General features: G+C 19.4%; 2 protein-coding genes across 2 annotated transcripts in view; both read left to right on the top strand.

Moving 5' to 3' along the window:
• LOC107993170 (CCR4-NOT transcription complex subunit 6) overlaps positions 1-12,713 on the top strand; it is a 587,279-nt gene extending 574,566 nt beyond the window's left edge. Inside the window, exon 4 of the mRNA XM_062076976.1 lies at positions 12,691-12,713. Within this exon, the coding sequence (XP_061932960.1) occupies positions 12,691-12,698 (8 nt within the window). The 3' untranslated portion in view covers positions 12,699-12,713. The remainder of the gene's footprint in view (positions 1-12,690) is intronic.
• The window catches only part of LOC107993215 (CCR4-NOT transcription complex subunit 6-like), a 355,976-nt gene that overhangs the window by 144,796 nt on the left and 194,815 nt on the right, over positions 1-16,365 (top strand). The gene's annotated exons all lie outside the window — the stretch shown is intronic.

Below are 16,365 nucleotides of genomic sequence, written 5' to 3'. Positions count from 1 at the left end.
CGATTGCCGCGAATTCCGTAATAATCGTATATTATTCAGATTTAGATGCTTTGAATCGTGTAAATTCTCTCGACTACCCGTGTACTGGACATTTGGTCAGGAATTAAATAAAAGTTCAATTAAAGAGATGACACGAATTAAAATATGAAATTTGATATGAAAAATATGCGTTGAAAATTATTTTCTAAATTATATATAGATTACAGATGTATTCATGCGAACATTTAAAAAAAAATTTAAGTAATATAGAAAGTATGAAAAAAAAAATTAAATTTTTATAATATTCACTTTTGTGCCTTTTCAAATCGATTTTCTTTCGACTATCGCTGATTTCATAATAATCATATATTAATCAGATTTAGATACTTTGAATCTTATAAATCCTCTCTGTATAGAATATTTGCATGAACAAAGTAGAAAATTGAAATATTACAGCCTAAAATATAAAATTTGGTATGCAAAAATATCTGTTGAAAATTATTTTTTAAATTATGTAGATTGTAAATTTTTATGCATCTACTATCTAGAAAACATATCATGTTATGCAGAATGGTTATGTAGAATGTATATGTATATTTATACATCAATAATTTTTTATTTATTTGTTATAATATACATTGCAATTAAATCTGGATGAATCTTATTTTAAACATGTTAATTAATATTTATTAAATAATATATTTACATTGGTATTATATCCTTTACTTGGTCAACTAAGCAATAAATTGAAAAATTGTTTAAGAAAATAATGTTTATATTTTTTAATTTGTTTTTCGAATAATAATCACAATAAATATTAAACTGTAAAAAACAATATAATATAAAATTAATAAACAATAATAATATAAACATTAAATACATATTAAATCAATTATTTTTATTAAAATCAAATAAAGAATAATAAATAATAAATAATCAAAGCAAACAACAAATAATTTAATTTAAATATCAAAAATATATTATTTAATTAGTTAATAATTAAATATTTATTTTTTATATGAAATATTTGTATTATTTCAAAACTAGATTATTTTTCAAATAAAAAGTATTTTAAAATAATGTAATTTATAAATTCTTTAAAAAAATATCCACATTTGATTTTAAATCATATAAAAACTTTATATACTTTTATATACTTATACATAAAATTATATATACTTTTTCATGATTATTTATCCGAAAAAATAAATTACAGATATAATGAAATATATTATTTCAATATTACTTTAATATATTATTCAGAGTTCATCGTTTTTGTTTATTCTATGAATGAACTATTCTTTTTTATTCAATCTTCAATTATATCATAATTCAGAATTTTATTCAAAATATTATTAAATTTGTTTATAATATTCAACTATTATCAATATTAAAAATCTAATAAAATTAATATGAAAAGAAAAATGTATAACATATTTATGTTACATTTATAAAGTATAAAGTATAAAACATATATAATATAAAAAATATGTATTTCCATAAAAATCTCTAGTTTAATTATAAAGAATTTAATTTTACATTAGATAAAAAAGATAATACAAAGATAAAATCATTTTATATCATTTGATGAAATTAAACTGTTTGTAATTTTAAAGATAAACAAATATTTTTATGTGTCAACCTTTGTATTTATTTAGTCTTATCCTAAAAAATTTAAAAATCATTTTTTAGATATATTTTCTATTTTCTCCAAACACTTTCCTCTGTATAAAATCTTAATTAAATATTTTATATTCGAAAAATCTATTAAGTGTAAGTGTATTTTTATTTGTATGCATAAATTGTATATTTTCAAAAACATTATAAAAATTTTTTATTAATTAAAAAAATACTAATTATATTCCAATTATTGTCGAAAAATTTGTTACAGAATTAAAAAAAGTATTTAAAATATTTAAAATATGTTCATTGTTATTCATATCTTATGTATCACTTATGTATTACTTATTAGAACAATATATAAATATTACAGAATTTAATTGTAATAGATTTTTTTTTTCAATTAAATGTCGAAATTGTTAATGTTATGTTTCTAAATGAATACATATGAATAGAAATGTATAACATTTCCATGCTTTATAATGATAGGAGGATAGTAAACATTGCAAACATGAAAACGGTCTCATGGGTGCACTTATCACTTCAAAGGGTTGGTAGGTCGTATAAGCATAATCGAGAGTGCATGAAGGATCAACGAGAACTTGGTTGAAACATCACATATTCAGTATAGATACATGTGCATCGAATATCCTGTATATAGGCATTTTTAAGTGGACCATGTAATTGTTTTGAAAATGGAATACGCGCAAATATTTTTTTATAAATAATTTTTGAATTTATATATCGTGAATATATATATAATTATAATGATTGAATATTTCTTTCTGAAATTTAATTAATAGAAATTTATATTATTTTCTATATTCTAATTTTTAATCAATTTAATCATTCATAAAGCATTTATTTATTACAATGAACAAAATTATTTTATATTTAATTATAATATAATTATACAGAAAATAATGAGATTAAAAAAATAATTATACATAAGATTATAAATTTTATTTTTTTTCTTCAAAGAAATTTTAGAAGAATTCAAATACAATACTTTGATTATTTGATTGTTTAGATTGATTATTTAATTGTTTAATAAAATGTAAAAATCATTTTATATATTTAATTGTTTGTCATTATCAAATTAATATGTATATATTATTGTAATTAATATGTATATATAAAATAACATTTAACATAATAAATAATATTATATTATAATATTATATTATTATATTACAATTCAAAAAGTATATGGATATATCATCTTTTCTGCAAAATTTTCAATTATTTTCAATATGAAATGAATTATTTTTAATAATAATAATTTTAGTAATGATTTTCTTTATATTCTAGAATTATTTCTGATTTAAATCTTCCTTGCTTTTTCGTTTTAATTATAATCATATTCTTTGACTGAAAAAAATATTTTCAAGCTAATTATAATCAATGACAAGTAAGTTTTTAATTATAGGACATTCTTTTACGTTTTTAATTATAATTATAAAAAAATTTTTTTTTAAAAATTTTTATAAAAAAATTCTATAATTTCAATAATTTATTTCTTAATCTTAATTTTTTTTTTAATCTTAAATTTTATATTTCAATCAAATTGATACTAATACATAAAAAAATCAAACTTTAGATTGAATGATCGTATCATTAATATTAGATCGTAGCTATTAATATTTTTCTTATAAACAGAAAAAAAAATGAAAGAAAAAAAAGTTTTGCAATTTTTCACGATCAATATTTTATATGTATATTAGTTTTTTATATTTTGCAAACGAAAATGATCTTTAATTTCTTAAATAAAATAAATTATATAAATTATATAAGAAATATCATATATTTATAATATATATTTATGAATAGATTTTGTTTTGATAAAATTTAATTTTATTTATTTTTTATTATTATTTACTATTAAAGTTTTTATTTCTGTTTCAACTATTATAAAATAATTTCATTTTTCGAGCAGTGTACCATTATTCAATAAAAAGAAAGATAATATAGAAATGTAATTAAAAGATAATAAGATATAAAAATTTAAATGACAAGAAGAATTTTCGGATTCAATGTAAATAAATAAAGAGAAAGAAAAAAACTTTGACAATGAATAACAAAAAACAAATCACAACAGAACAAAATATTTATAAGAAATATTTGTAAATCAATGAACTATTCAAAATATTTATTTTATTTTAATTTTTCTTAATGGAACCTTAAAGTTGTTGTGTAACATAAGCGAATTTCTTTTGACACATGTTTTCATACATGTGTTTATTTATATAATATTACATTGAAAGGATCATCTCTATTTCTTTTTAAATATAAAAAAGTAATATATGTCATTATATTGATCAAGATTATAATACAATTTTCTTTTTCATTTTTTTCTAATAGAAAAAAATCTGGCTAGTAATAACATGAATATATATATTTCAATGTTAAATTGAACAATTTTATATTCTACTCGAAATAAATGTAATAATGAATTAATTAAGAACAATCAAAACAGAATTAAAAATGCGATAAAATTTTATTCAAAACAAAATCTGTTAAAAATAAATATTGATTTAATGAAAATGAATATATTGTATAAAATATTTATGCAATGACTCGTAGAACAATGAATCGTGTGACACAATAACTAGGTTAGACAAATCGATAACGTCAACCAGGTCGTGAGATTTGATTCCACATCATGTTTTCATATATCATAATATCAAATCATTCATGAGATACATACATGTATAATATATAATACATTATATACATTATATAATATATAATCTTTTTTATTATTATTTATTTCTATTTAAAATAAAATAAGATATTAGTATTAATTTATATTTATACATATTTGATTTTGATATAAGAATGCAGAAAATTTTTTTGTTTATTTAATTTTTTTTAAACATATTTAATCAGTGATTTAATATTGAGAAAATAATAGAAATTTCAAAAATTCTTCTTAATTAGTTTTATTATATTAATATTTCATATTCAATGATAATTTAGATTTTTCTATTTTCTATTCTATAAAATATATTCATTAATGTAATCAATTTAAAGTGAATATATTAATTCATTCATGAAAATATTTCTTCTAGAAAGAATATTTTTTCAAAAATTTTGTTATATCAAAATTTAAAAAAAAAATATTCAATGATTTAAATATAAATAATCGAAAAACTCTCACTATGCATATATGCTAGCATTTTCAAATGATCTTTTAATTAAAAAAAAAAATTCAAAAATATAAATAAGAACTAATAAAAATTCTTGATATTTCTAAACAAAATTTATAAAATATTTCATTTTATGAAATCAATAATATATTTATGCATAATATATTTAATAATAGAAATATACATATATGTAAACATGTACAAACATATATGTATATAAACAAATGTTATAAAAATAAAAATTTAACGAAATAAAAGCAGTTTCTTTTTTTAAAAAAAAATTATATGCAATTATTCGTGCGATATGAATAACCAAATGATACATCCTTACAAATAGCAAAGTTCAACAGGAAATTTATATCTATGGATTAAACGATATTTTATTCACGTTTATACTTGTTGGGAAATTGTGTTATGTGGATAATTTATCTTTGGTTGGTATACATCATGAAGTCACTTTTCGCGTGTTCCAATTTATTTACGAGCTACATCTGCATCGGATAATTTGAAATTACCAGTCCGGAAGAGCGTTCGATATTCAACAATTTCAATTCATCATTTTTTTTCTTGTATTAACATGTGCGTGTATTAATATATTAAATGCTTTTTTATATCGATAATTGCTATTAAATGTAAGTTATGCAAAGAATTATATAATTGAACAAATATAAAATGAATTTATTATATGTATATAAAAATATTTAGAAGAATATTATAAAGAAATATTTTCCATATCAGTTATATTTGACAAATTTTTTTAAATTTTATTTAATTATTAAAATTATATAATTCAATTTAGAATTAATTTTAATTTTCTGGTTTTATAAATATTATGTTATTTACGTTGTTTGTTTTATTTCAATTATTGTTAGTGCACTTTTGCCTTTACTTATTGAGAAATAAATTATAAAATTCTAATATATAAACTTAAATCAAATTGTCATTTTAATTAAAAAAATTTTCTAAATAGTATTCTTCAAATAAATAGAATTCGTAGAATCAGAATTAGAAATATCAATTATCCAAGGAAATATTCTTTTGCTCGTCAAGAGGAAAAAAAAATATTACTTACGAACAGACTACAGATTTTTGTGCAAACACATATTTTTTGTATTATATGTATTTTGTATTTTATATATTATATGTATTTTAAAATCATAAATTGATATAAAACAGAATCAATCTATTTTAATTAAATAAAGCTTCATTTTACTTCAATCAAAAATATTTTTAAATCAATTTAGACCAAGATTAATTTATCAATATATCATTAGTAAAATGAATATATATTTTTCCAAAAATAAATATATTTAGAAATTAAAAAAAATTTAAACTATAATTCCGTTAATTTTTGATTAATAAATGGAAAATTTTTAAAAACATTTTTTTTTTGTTATTTCGATACAAATTTCGATAGTTACACCTTTCAACTTTTCAAAAAATGATCTCATTATATAGCATCATTTCAATCGTATTATCAGAAAAATCAATCTTAATTTATTTGAAAGAATCAGTTATGGTTAATTTACCGGACGATCAATGATATTAGAATCTCGGAATCAATAAAATTATTCGAAATTTACGATCCCGAAAAGAAACATAATCGACACGGTTCGAGCGGTATAATCCAATATCTGAATGATTAATTCACGTTTCACTTATACAGTTACTCGTCAGACATGTTGCCTATCATTGGAAGTTGACGTGGAACGGCATAATTCGTCAAATATATGAGTAATACGGATGTCACAATAAAGTTTCTCTGCCCTTACGATAAATCGAAACCACGTTTCCATATCACGAAAGTTATGAGCAGACTGTGCACATATGCAACTCAATATACGATAAATGGGAACGAGTCCATTAGTTAAGTTTATAGACTACGTGTTCGGCGAGATTGATTCGCTTCAAGAATTATATTATGGAAAGTGAACTGATGAATCTAGTTATTAAAATTTATAGTACTAGCTCTTATCGAATATAAACCAAAGATCTGTATTATTTAAGATTAATTTAATATCTTAATTATAAACGATCATATATTTATAATCTTATATGATGTATATGATCTTTTTAATGTAATATGATAAATTAACGATCTAATATAATTTTTAAATGAATAAGATTAAGATTATTATATATATATATATATAATGAGTAATAAAAATATAAAAAAACATTGTTACAATATTGAACAGATATGTATATCTTCTATCTACATAATATTTTTAATCAACATAAAATGATATAATATTTCATAATGAATGATTTAAATTAAAATTACTGCTTAAATTAAAAACTATTGAAATTTGACTTAATTAAAATTTTTTAGTGAATAATCATAAATCTAAAATGAAATTTACATAAAAATGATAAAAATATTTTATACTTATTTAATATCTGAAGAATAAATTCAGATTCAATATTATACTAAAAATAAATGAAAATAAAAATGGAACTAATGAAAAATAGGATTTCTAATCTTACATTGTTACAATATAAAAAAATATTATTAAATGAATATTATTATAATACTTATACATAATTTAAAAGAAATGTTAAAGACTTAAAATTATTAATAATTTAAATAAAATATTGTTAATTATTAATATTGTTTTTAACGCCAAATATTAAAACTATTTAATCAAAAATGAAAATTTTATTTATTTTCTATCACAAATAATCATTTATTGAACACTATCATTATTAAATATAATAAATATTATTACATTATATTCTAGTACATTTTTGAAAGCTCATAGTTAAATTATTGTTCTCATAGTGAAAAATAATATCTTCAATAATATTCTTAGAGCATTTTTTCCAAATATCGTGTTTACTCTTATAAATTCTATATTCCTACTTTTTTTTCAAATTTAACGCTTTACTATTTACCTTAAAATATTATCTAATTTACAAATATTGTCTATTTTTATTATACTTGTGGCACGCAATAGAGATTCCGAATCTAAATTGCAAAGAAATAACTGAAATACCTTCAAGAGCATTTCAGAAATGAAATCCATCTTAGATTCCAGTCAGTAGGAAGCATCTGAAGAATTCGATGTTGCTCTTGTTAATGTAAGAATGCGATGTGCTACAGAATTTAGAATTTATATATCTTTATCGTCGAGGAAATCATATATGCCTGTGTATCATGCGAAATGTCATTTTGGTTTATTGATTCGACCAATCACTTTTGAATTTTGAATATTTATAGTCTTTGTTCGTAATTTTCAATATTTTTAAAAAAATTTAAAAATATGAACGATATTTATTAATAATTATTAATTATATTTATTAACTACATTTTAAGATTTTAAATAATATAAATTTTTTACCCAATTGATATATCTAATCATTTATATTAATTTCTATATTAATTTTTTACTTAGTTTATTTCATTTTTTAAATATTCTCACTTAATTTTCTCATAATTCCTTAACAAATCAAGAAGGATTTTGAGATCTAAATATTACATTGATTCAATCACTATTATCTATACATAGCTAATATTTTAATATAATATATTTACTCAATTGTTTATCACACATACGAATCATTTACACAATATGTAAATACTTCATAGTAAAGAAATAGAGAAAATCATAAGTATTATGATTATAATATATATTATTAATTTCCATATAGGAAACATATATTTAATATATTATATATATATATATTAATATATATTAGTCTGCAATTAAATTCTGATTTTTAAATTTTATTAGAATTATGATAAAATGTTGAAAAAGATTTAACTTTTTCATCAGAAATTGAGAATATATAATAGAGAATATATAATATATAATATATATATAATATAGAATATATAATAGACAATATATAATAGACAATATATAATACATACATATATATATATTGTTTGCATAAAATAGCTTTGCATTACTATTTATTATTCTTTTAACATGCATTTTTATTAATAATTATGATAATTTGCAAAAGATAAAAATGACAATTTTTTGAAATGATCTTTGAACAAATTTTGTATCGACATATCGTTACGATTTATATATTACACATCAAATTAATGAAAATAATTTTTTTTATTGTAAAACATTTAAAACAAATATAGTTAATACGTTTTACAATTATAAGCGGTTAATTTGTTTTTCGAATGGTCGTTGCAATTCTACAAACGAATGGAAGGAAATATGCAGTAAAAAAGAAATGGAAGAGAAAGAACGTGTCCTGTTTGGAGATTTGTCAGTAAATCAGGTCAGATCAGAGGATATGTGTATTTGTAGAAGAAATTAGTTAGACAAGTGCTTTCGGAAATTTTGAATCCCTCTAGAGAATAAAAGAGCTTTTATAACTGTAAATGAAAAATTAATCAAATTACAATCGAGGAAGATTATATTAAATTTTTTTTTATATTAAAAAAATTTACATAATGCATAATGAAATGAATTTTAAACATATCAATTTTGTTATTTTATATAATAACAATAATAATTTTTTAAATGTTATAATTGATTATTGGAAATGTTATTAGATACAGTACTAATATATAGTCACTAATTTAGACGCTTTGTGATTGGTCAGTGTTTTTTGTTAATAATTCATTAACAAAGCCAAAAAGATTTTTGCAAAGAAAAATGTTATTTAAAATTATTTCAGAAATCCCCAATTAAGCCATGTTTTCACATTTTTTAGTACATTTTGTATATATGATAACCATTATGATCATAAACATATATATGCATATATCTTAGTTACAAATATAGATATGAATATATTTTGAAAAATGAAAGATGATAGACTTTAATACATTTATTTAAAAAAATAATCAATTTGAATCGATACTTTGAATAAAAAATAAACGCAAGAATATTTGAATTTCTTCAGAATTTAATCTGAATTTTTCCAATTTAATTAATAATCTATAATATTGATATGTTTTATCGTTAATATCGTTATTATTGAATTTAATTATATATATGTTGTTGATTTCTACAAACAATCATGATCAGTTTATATTAATAATTTATATTAATAAAAAGGAATTTAAAAATTTTTATTATCTTTTAAAAAAATAGATATAGAAAAATAGATATTTACACAGATATTTATTTAGATGAATTTTTGAATTTTCATAAATCGAAGAGAAGGATTATTATTAAACAATTATTACAATTATTATTACAATTATTAATACATTTTTTTTGTTCGTTTGACTTATTCTTATAGAAAATGAAAAAAAAATTCCGCTTTCCTTATCACTGCTTAGCATTACTAAAAATATTTTCCGAAAAAATATTTTCACTTACCTTTCTTTTTCTTAGCATAATGAACGAACACACATTAATAAAATTTAAAAATTTCAGCTATAAGAAATATATATTATTACTATATATACTATATTTATTTTATATTTATTTATTTTATTTTATTATTTATTTTATAATTAATCAAAGCATTATAATGTATTACATCAGTTTCAAAGAGTTAATAACAGTGTCGATAGTAACCATGAGTAATATAAAGTTACATAATCAAAACTCGATAATTCACGTAACCATGTCACGTATTAAATCCTGATCGAAAGAGTTACAAGTCCGCGTAGTTGTGGCAAAGTTTCTATGACGAAGGAGCAGAGAGTTATCAATAACAGTCGAGAGATCACCGTGTAACAAGTTGATCATATAGATATTTGCATATATAAAGTATTAATATTATTCGTCAAACATCTTTAGAGGATCGATTTTAAAGATTAAAACAAGCACAAAAATTTGTATACATATAATTTTGTATAAAATATTTCAAGTTATAGGTAATTGAAATTTGTATTAAATTAGAAACGAGTAAAATAGATTTAACTCTATCTCGATTTATCTAAATGAAATTCTAATTGCTTATAACTTAATAAATAAGCCTCAATTATTTGACTGACATTTTTGTATCAATTTTTGTTCATTATCATTTTTGTTCATAATTGTTGATTTCTAGAATCGATTCTTCAAAGACATCCCATGAATTGTTAACACTTTATACAATTATATATACTATTATATTTTCCTATACAGTGTGTTAATATATTTATGAAGTATCTTGATTCAAAACAAGTTGATTCTAGAAACTAAACAAACAAAAATATCGGTTGATATTTATTTATTAAGTTATAAGCAATTTAAGTTTGCTTTAGATGAAAGCGAAAACAGGATATAACAGAAAAATAAAATTTCATTTTAATTGTTTATAATTTAATAAATAAGCTTTAAACAAAATATTTATATATCAATTTTTGTTTTTACTTATAGAATTGATTTTCAAAAGATATTTTATTATATTATATTATTATTATTATATTAATGTATTATATAATAAAGATAAATTTTAATTAATTAATAAAAATAATTTTATAAATAAAATTTCATAAATAATTGAAAAGTATCAAATTATTAAAAATCAAAACAAATAAAAAAGTTATATAAAATAATATATAATTATAATATATATTACATATTACATATTATATATTATATAAAAATAATATATAATATAATATAAAAATATTGGTTAAGGCTCATTTATTAATAATTTGCATTAAAGGAAGGAATAAACACAAAAGTGTAACAGTAGTATAATGAAGATACTACTAGAGCTATTTCATTCTAAACTTAAATTGTTTATAATTTAATAAATAAACATCAACTGTTATTTTTTGTATATCATTTTATATCTTTATTTTGTCCTTTAAAATCGATTTTCCCAAAAGAATTTCAAGAATATATTAACATTTTATATAAATATTTATAGAGAAGTTGGTCGTTGAAATTCTACCACGTCACCAATTTGTTTCCATTCACTGTTTCTATATTTCTCTTTTTCCGGTGGTTTGCAATTTTCTCGACATTTCACGCCAAGTCTTCCAAAGAACAATGGCTGCTCGGCTACTTGAAAACAGTGCCAATCTAGTCGAGGAGTTCTCGTCGTTCCTGAAACTAATTACGAGAAAGCTTAGCTCATCGCCCTTTCGTTGAACCAACCACTATCGTCTATTTCGCATAAAGCGGTGTCGACTCGTTACACTAGACGCCGAATCGATAAAAAGCCAGCTTAGCTAGTCAACAACCGTAGAAGCTTTGTGTTAACTTTTCGGCTTCGTCATTACTTACCAAGAAACATTCAATGGTGTTCCAACCCTTTGTTTCAGAGTTTTGTAATATATTGAAAGCAATATGCTTTAAAAAGGGATGCTTTAAAAAAAGAAAGAATTGAGGTATTCTTGTGGAAAGTGTATTAAATTGAAAAGTATAGCAAAATTGAAATATTTTGTTTTTTTGCATTACACATTTCAAATACTATAAACACTGTATGTGACATTTTCAATTTATCATATTTACTATATATCATTTTTTTATAATTTATAGTAAGATATATTTATTATTATACTATTTTATATTATAGTAAGATATACTTATTATTATTATTACATTATCATTATTATTATAGTAATTTATGATATGTTATAATTTAAAATAATAAAATTTAATTTAATTTTAATAAATTATATTTTATTAATTTATTTGGAAATATTTGTAAATTTAGAAAATGATTTTACATAAATTAAAAGATAGAATTTACAAGTTTTAATTTTTTAAAAGTTTACTTCACAATATTTTGACTAAATTAATTCAATTAAATAAAAAATATGCATATTAGCTAATGTATTCTTAGTTATATATTTAAGTAAAAGTAAGTTAAAAGCTAATAAAAATAAATTATATATAATTAATTAGATAACTGTATAATTGATTTTTCTTTCTTTTTTTAAAAATTTTATATTTATTTTGCTTTCCATATAAATGTTTTCAATTATATTAATTATTATTAATTAATAATATATTATTGCATTAAAATACTCTAGATATAACTCTAGACATAATTTTCTAATTTTTTATTTCATTTATTTCAGGTAAGTGAACTCTTCATTGGGATGCTATTAATTAAAAGAAGGTGAGATAATTTTTATTGATTGAATCTTAAATACACAATGTTTTTTACTTTCATATTTAATGATGAAATAAAACTATTTTGATTATGAAACATAATTAAGTTTTTATTATAATTATAATTAAAAAAACTTACAAATAAATAGAATCTTGAAATATTCCAAGAATCTACGGTAATAATAATGCAATAGATTAATAATATAAAAGAATAAAGTGAAAATTAAATTTAATTATTTTATATCTTATATATTAGGAAAATTTTTAATTGTTAGGATTAAAATTATAGTAATATTATTAGAGATGTAAATTCTAATTTATATAAGTTTTTCATTATCTTATGATATAACTTGCCAGATAAATATATTTTGACACGCTATATTCTTTCATTTGTGATCGAATCATCTAATTTTTAGTTTTTTTTTACTTTCTCTTTGCTATTTTATTTTATTGTTATCAATATGTTGAATTATATAAACATAAGTTTTAATTTTTTAATGTAAATTTAATTAGAATTTTCATTATAATATGAAATAGTAGTTAATTTATACAGTTATGTCGTGAATTTTATCAAGAAATGAAAGATGAAAAAAAATTTTTCACATATACGATTTTTCTTTTATATATATATATATACATAAACTTCTTTTGATTTTTTTATATTGTGTTAAATACTAATTAAAGTATAATTATATCTATAGTATTTTTTTTATTATAATCATTAGTAAATATACATATACATATAAATACATACATATAAATATTAGATAAGAGAATAAATAATATCATACTACGACTATAAATTTAAAATGGTTATATTTTTAAAATATTCCACGTATACAAATTGATTATATTATGCGTAAGTCTCGTGACTTTCTATCTTTATTCATTGCACAGAGGAAATATTAGCGAGTCTGACGTCGAGATTCAGGTTCTTCATTTTTTTTTATCTAATTTAAAAGAAATATTTAAATTTCTTTATATTCTGAACTAAAAATATGTGATAATAAAGCGGAGATTGTATAAAATTTATTTTTTAAAAAAATTATTTTCGAAATTATGATAAAAATGTAACATTATACATTATATATTTAAAGTACATTTATACCTCAGAATATTACGAAGATTAAACAAATATAATCGAATTAAAAAGAAAACGTAATATAAATTAATAATAAAATAGTAATATGAAGTATATTTTACATTTATAATATACATTAATAAGGCATTTAATCTTTTTATAAAAATTATTATTCAACATATTCATACAATTATATGTTTAGTTATTATACATGTGTATATATATATATATTATTAAACAATATTTTGTTCATTAAACAGAATTTTAGCGAAATTCATTATAATAAAAATTCATGAAGATAAAAGATGATGATAAAAATTAAAATATCTTCAATAATTTATTATTTTTATTGTACAAAAATTATTTATATTTATTATACTTATTATACTCATTTTTCCACTTTTGGGAAGAAAAAATATTATTCTACATAATTATTCTTCTTCATTATAAAAAAAATTATTTTTTGTAATTTTAACTTTTACTTTTTATATATATCACATATATATCAGAAGTATCATGTTCATTATAAACTTTGTTTAAAACGACTTTGTTTAAGACTGTTTTTCAACTACAGATCACTTCTCCAGACAGGATTCTATTTTATACTTTTCACTATTATCATGATCGTATCATTTATCTCACAGCGAAACCCGTCTTTCGACAATAAAAGAAATTGGAAAAACTGTTGGTGTCTTAAGACTGTTTTGAAAGTGGGCATTAAAGTAGAATTTAAACCTGAGAGACCGACACTTTTATCTGCAGTTTATTATAGAGGAAGCCTTACCTTTTCTATATTTATCACACTTGTAATATCTCTATATGTATATTCATTCTCATTATTATGTGAAAATAAAATAAAATAAGATGAAAGAATTATTTTATTAATAGAGAAAGAACAGAATAATGTGGCTTTCTAATTTTACATTTTTCCCAAAAAATTTAATTCGTAATTTGAATTGTACTAAATTTTTGCTTAAATTATAAATAAATTAATAAAATTATGTACGATAAAAGATAGAAGTAAAAAAAAAACAATATTTTTTTAAAATTACAAAAATAGTTTATTTCTCAGTAAGTTATACAAATCATTTTATCTGTTAACTTATTTACTGTTTATATTAACAATTATGAATATTCGATATGAATGTTTTTTATTTAAATAATTAATAAATAAAATAATTACATTGTTAAATGTAATAAATATAAAAATCACGATTAAATAAATAATTTATGAACATTAATTTATAACCATTACGAGGATGAGTGCAATTGCAATGAAATAATTAATTCATATAATATTAAAACGAAATAATATACAATTCAAATAATCAAAAATAAACATTTTATTAAATTAATTATAATTATAATTATAATTAATAATGAATTTAATTATTAATTTCAATAACATATGCTTATGAAAATGATGATAATTGCATGATAATTTGCATAATTAACAAAAAAAATTGTTATCAAACCACTATTATTTATTGTAAAGAAGAAAATGTATCGTTTTTTGTTTTTCATTTTTACAATAATAACTTTTTCCCCTCGATATATATATATTTTTTCTTATAATAATGAATAGTATAAAGATGATATTTTAATAGAAGTTACAAGTTTGCGATATAATTATATATATTATTGTAAAAGGTTTAAAAATACATATTATAAAAATATAGAAGCATGTTTTTTTTTAAATTTTTTATTAAATTGTATTGAAATTTTATAATGTAAAACATGATAACATGAATCAATATTTTGAAAATTTATAAAAAAAATATAAAGAAACTATTTTCGAATGGAATAAAACTTCGAGTTTTAGAGGAGACGAAAAAAGAGAATCATTTGCATTTATACGACGGAACGAAGAGAAGTGACAAGAAAATGTCAAAATGGTTGTTTCCTCCAACATTTTATCGCATCCTGAAATATGTTGGTGAAATTTATGACGTTTTTTCCTAATAGAATTCTTTCGTAAAAGGCACTACAACAAGTAGCAAAAACATGGTCTCATTTCTACGAGCTACATGTCCCGGATTTTATTTTCTCTTGATCTCACGTCACTGTATGTGTACAAATATCAATTAAATTTTTATATTGTTATTTTCAGCAACATAGAAATATACAATATGCAAATATCCAAATACGAAATTCTCCATTATAAAATTTCGGTATATAGTTTTTATAAAATTTTAAAATTCTAAAATAATCAAAATAAATGAATTTTCAATCCAAAATCATCGTGTAATTTTAAAAGTTTTTTATCATAAATATTATTGTATTCCAATACTATTATTACTATTAATAATTCATAATAACTTGATATTTTTATCATTATACAAAGTATTTATAAAAATATGGGATTCTAGATATCAAAACGATATTTAATAAAACGTCGTTGAAGAATTCTAAATATTTGAAATTTGCTTTAAATTAGATGTCTAGAATTCTAATTCTATTTTAATAAACATCTTATATATTATTTTTGACTAAGATTTTGGTAATCGGTATATAATCAGTAACTTTAAACGAAATTAAGTAATATTTGATTCGAAATTAA

This window comes from Apis cerana, linkage group LG7 (genome assembly GCF_029169275.1).
Source record: "Apis cerana isolate GH-2021 linkage group LG7, AcerK_1.0, whole genome shotgun sequence".
Taxonomy (NCBI): Eukaryota; Metazoa; Arthropoda; class Insecta; order Hymenoptera; family Apidae; genus Apis; species Apis cerana.
Note: the sequence above shows the minus strand (reverse complement) of the source record. Positions and strands in the feature narration are given on the sequence as shown.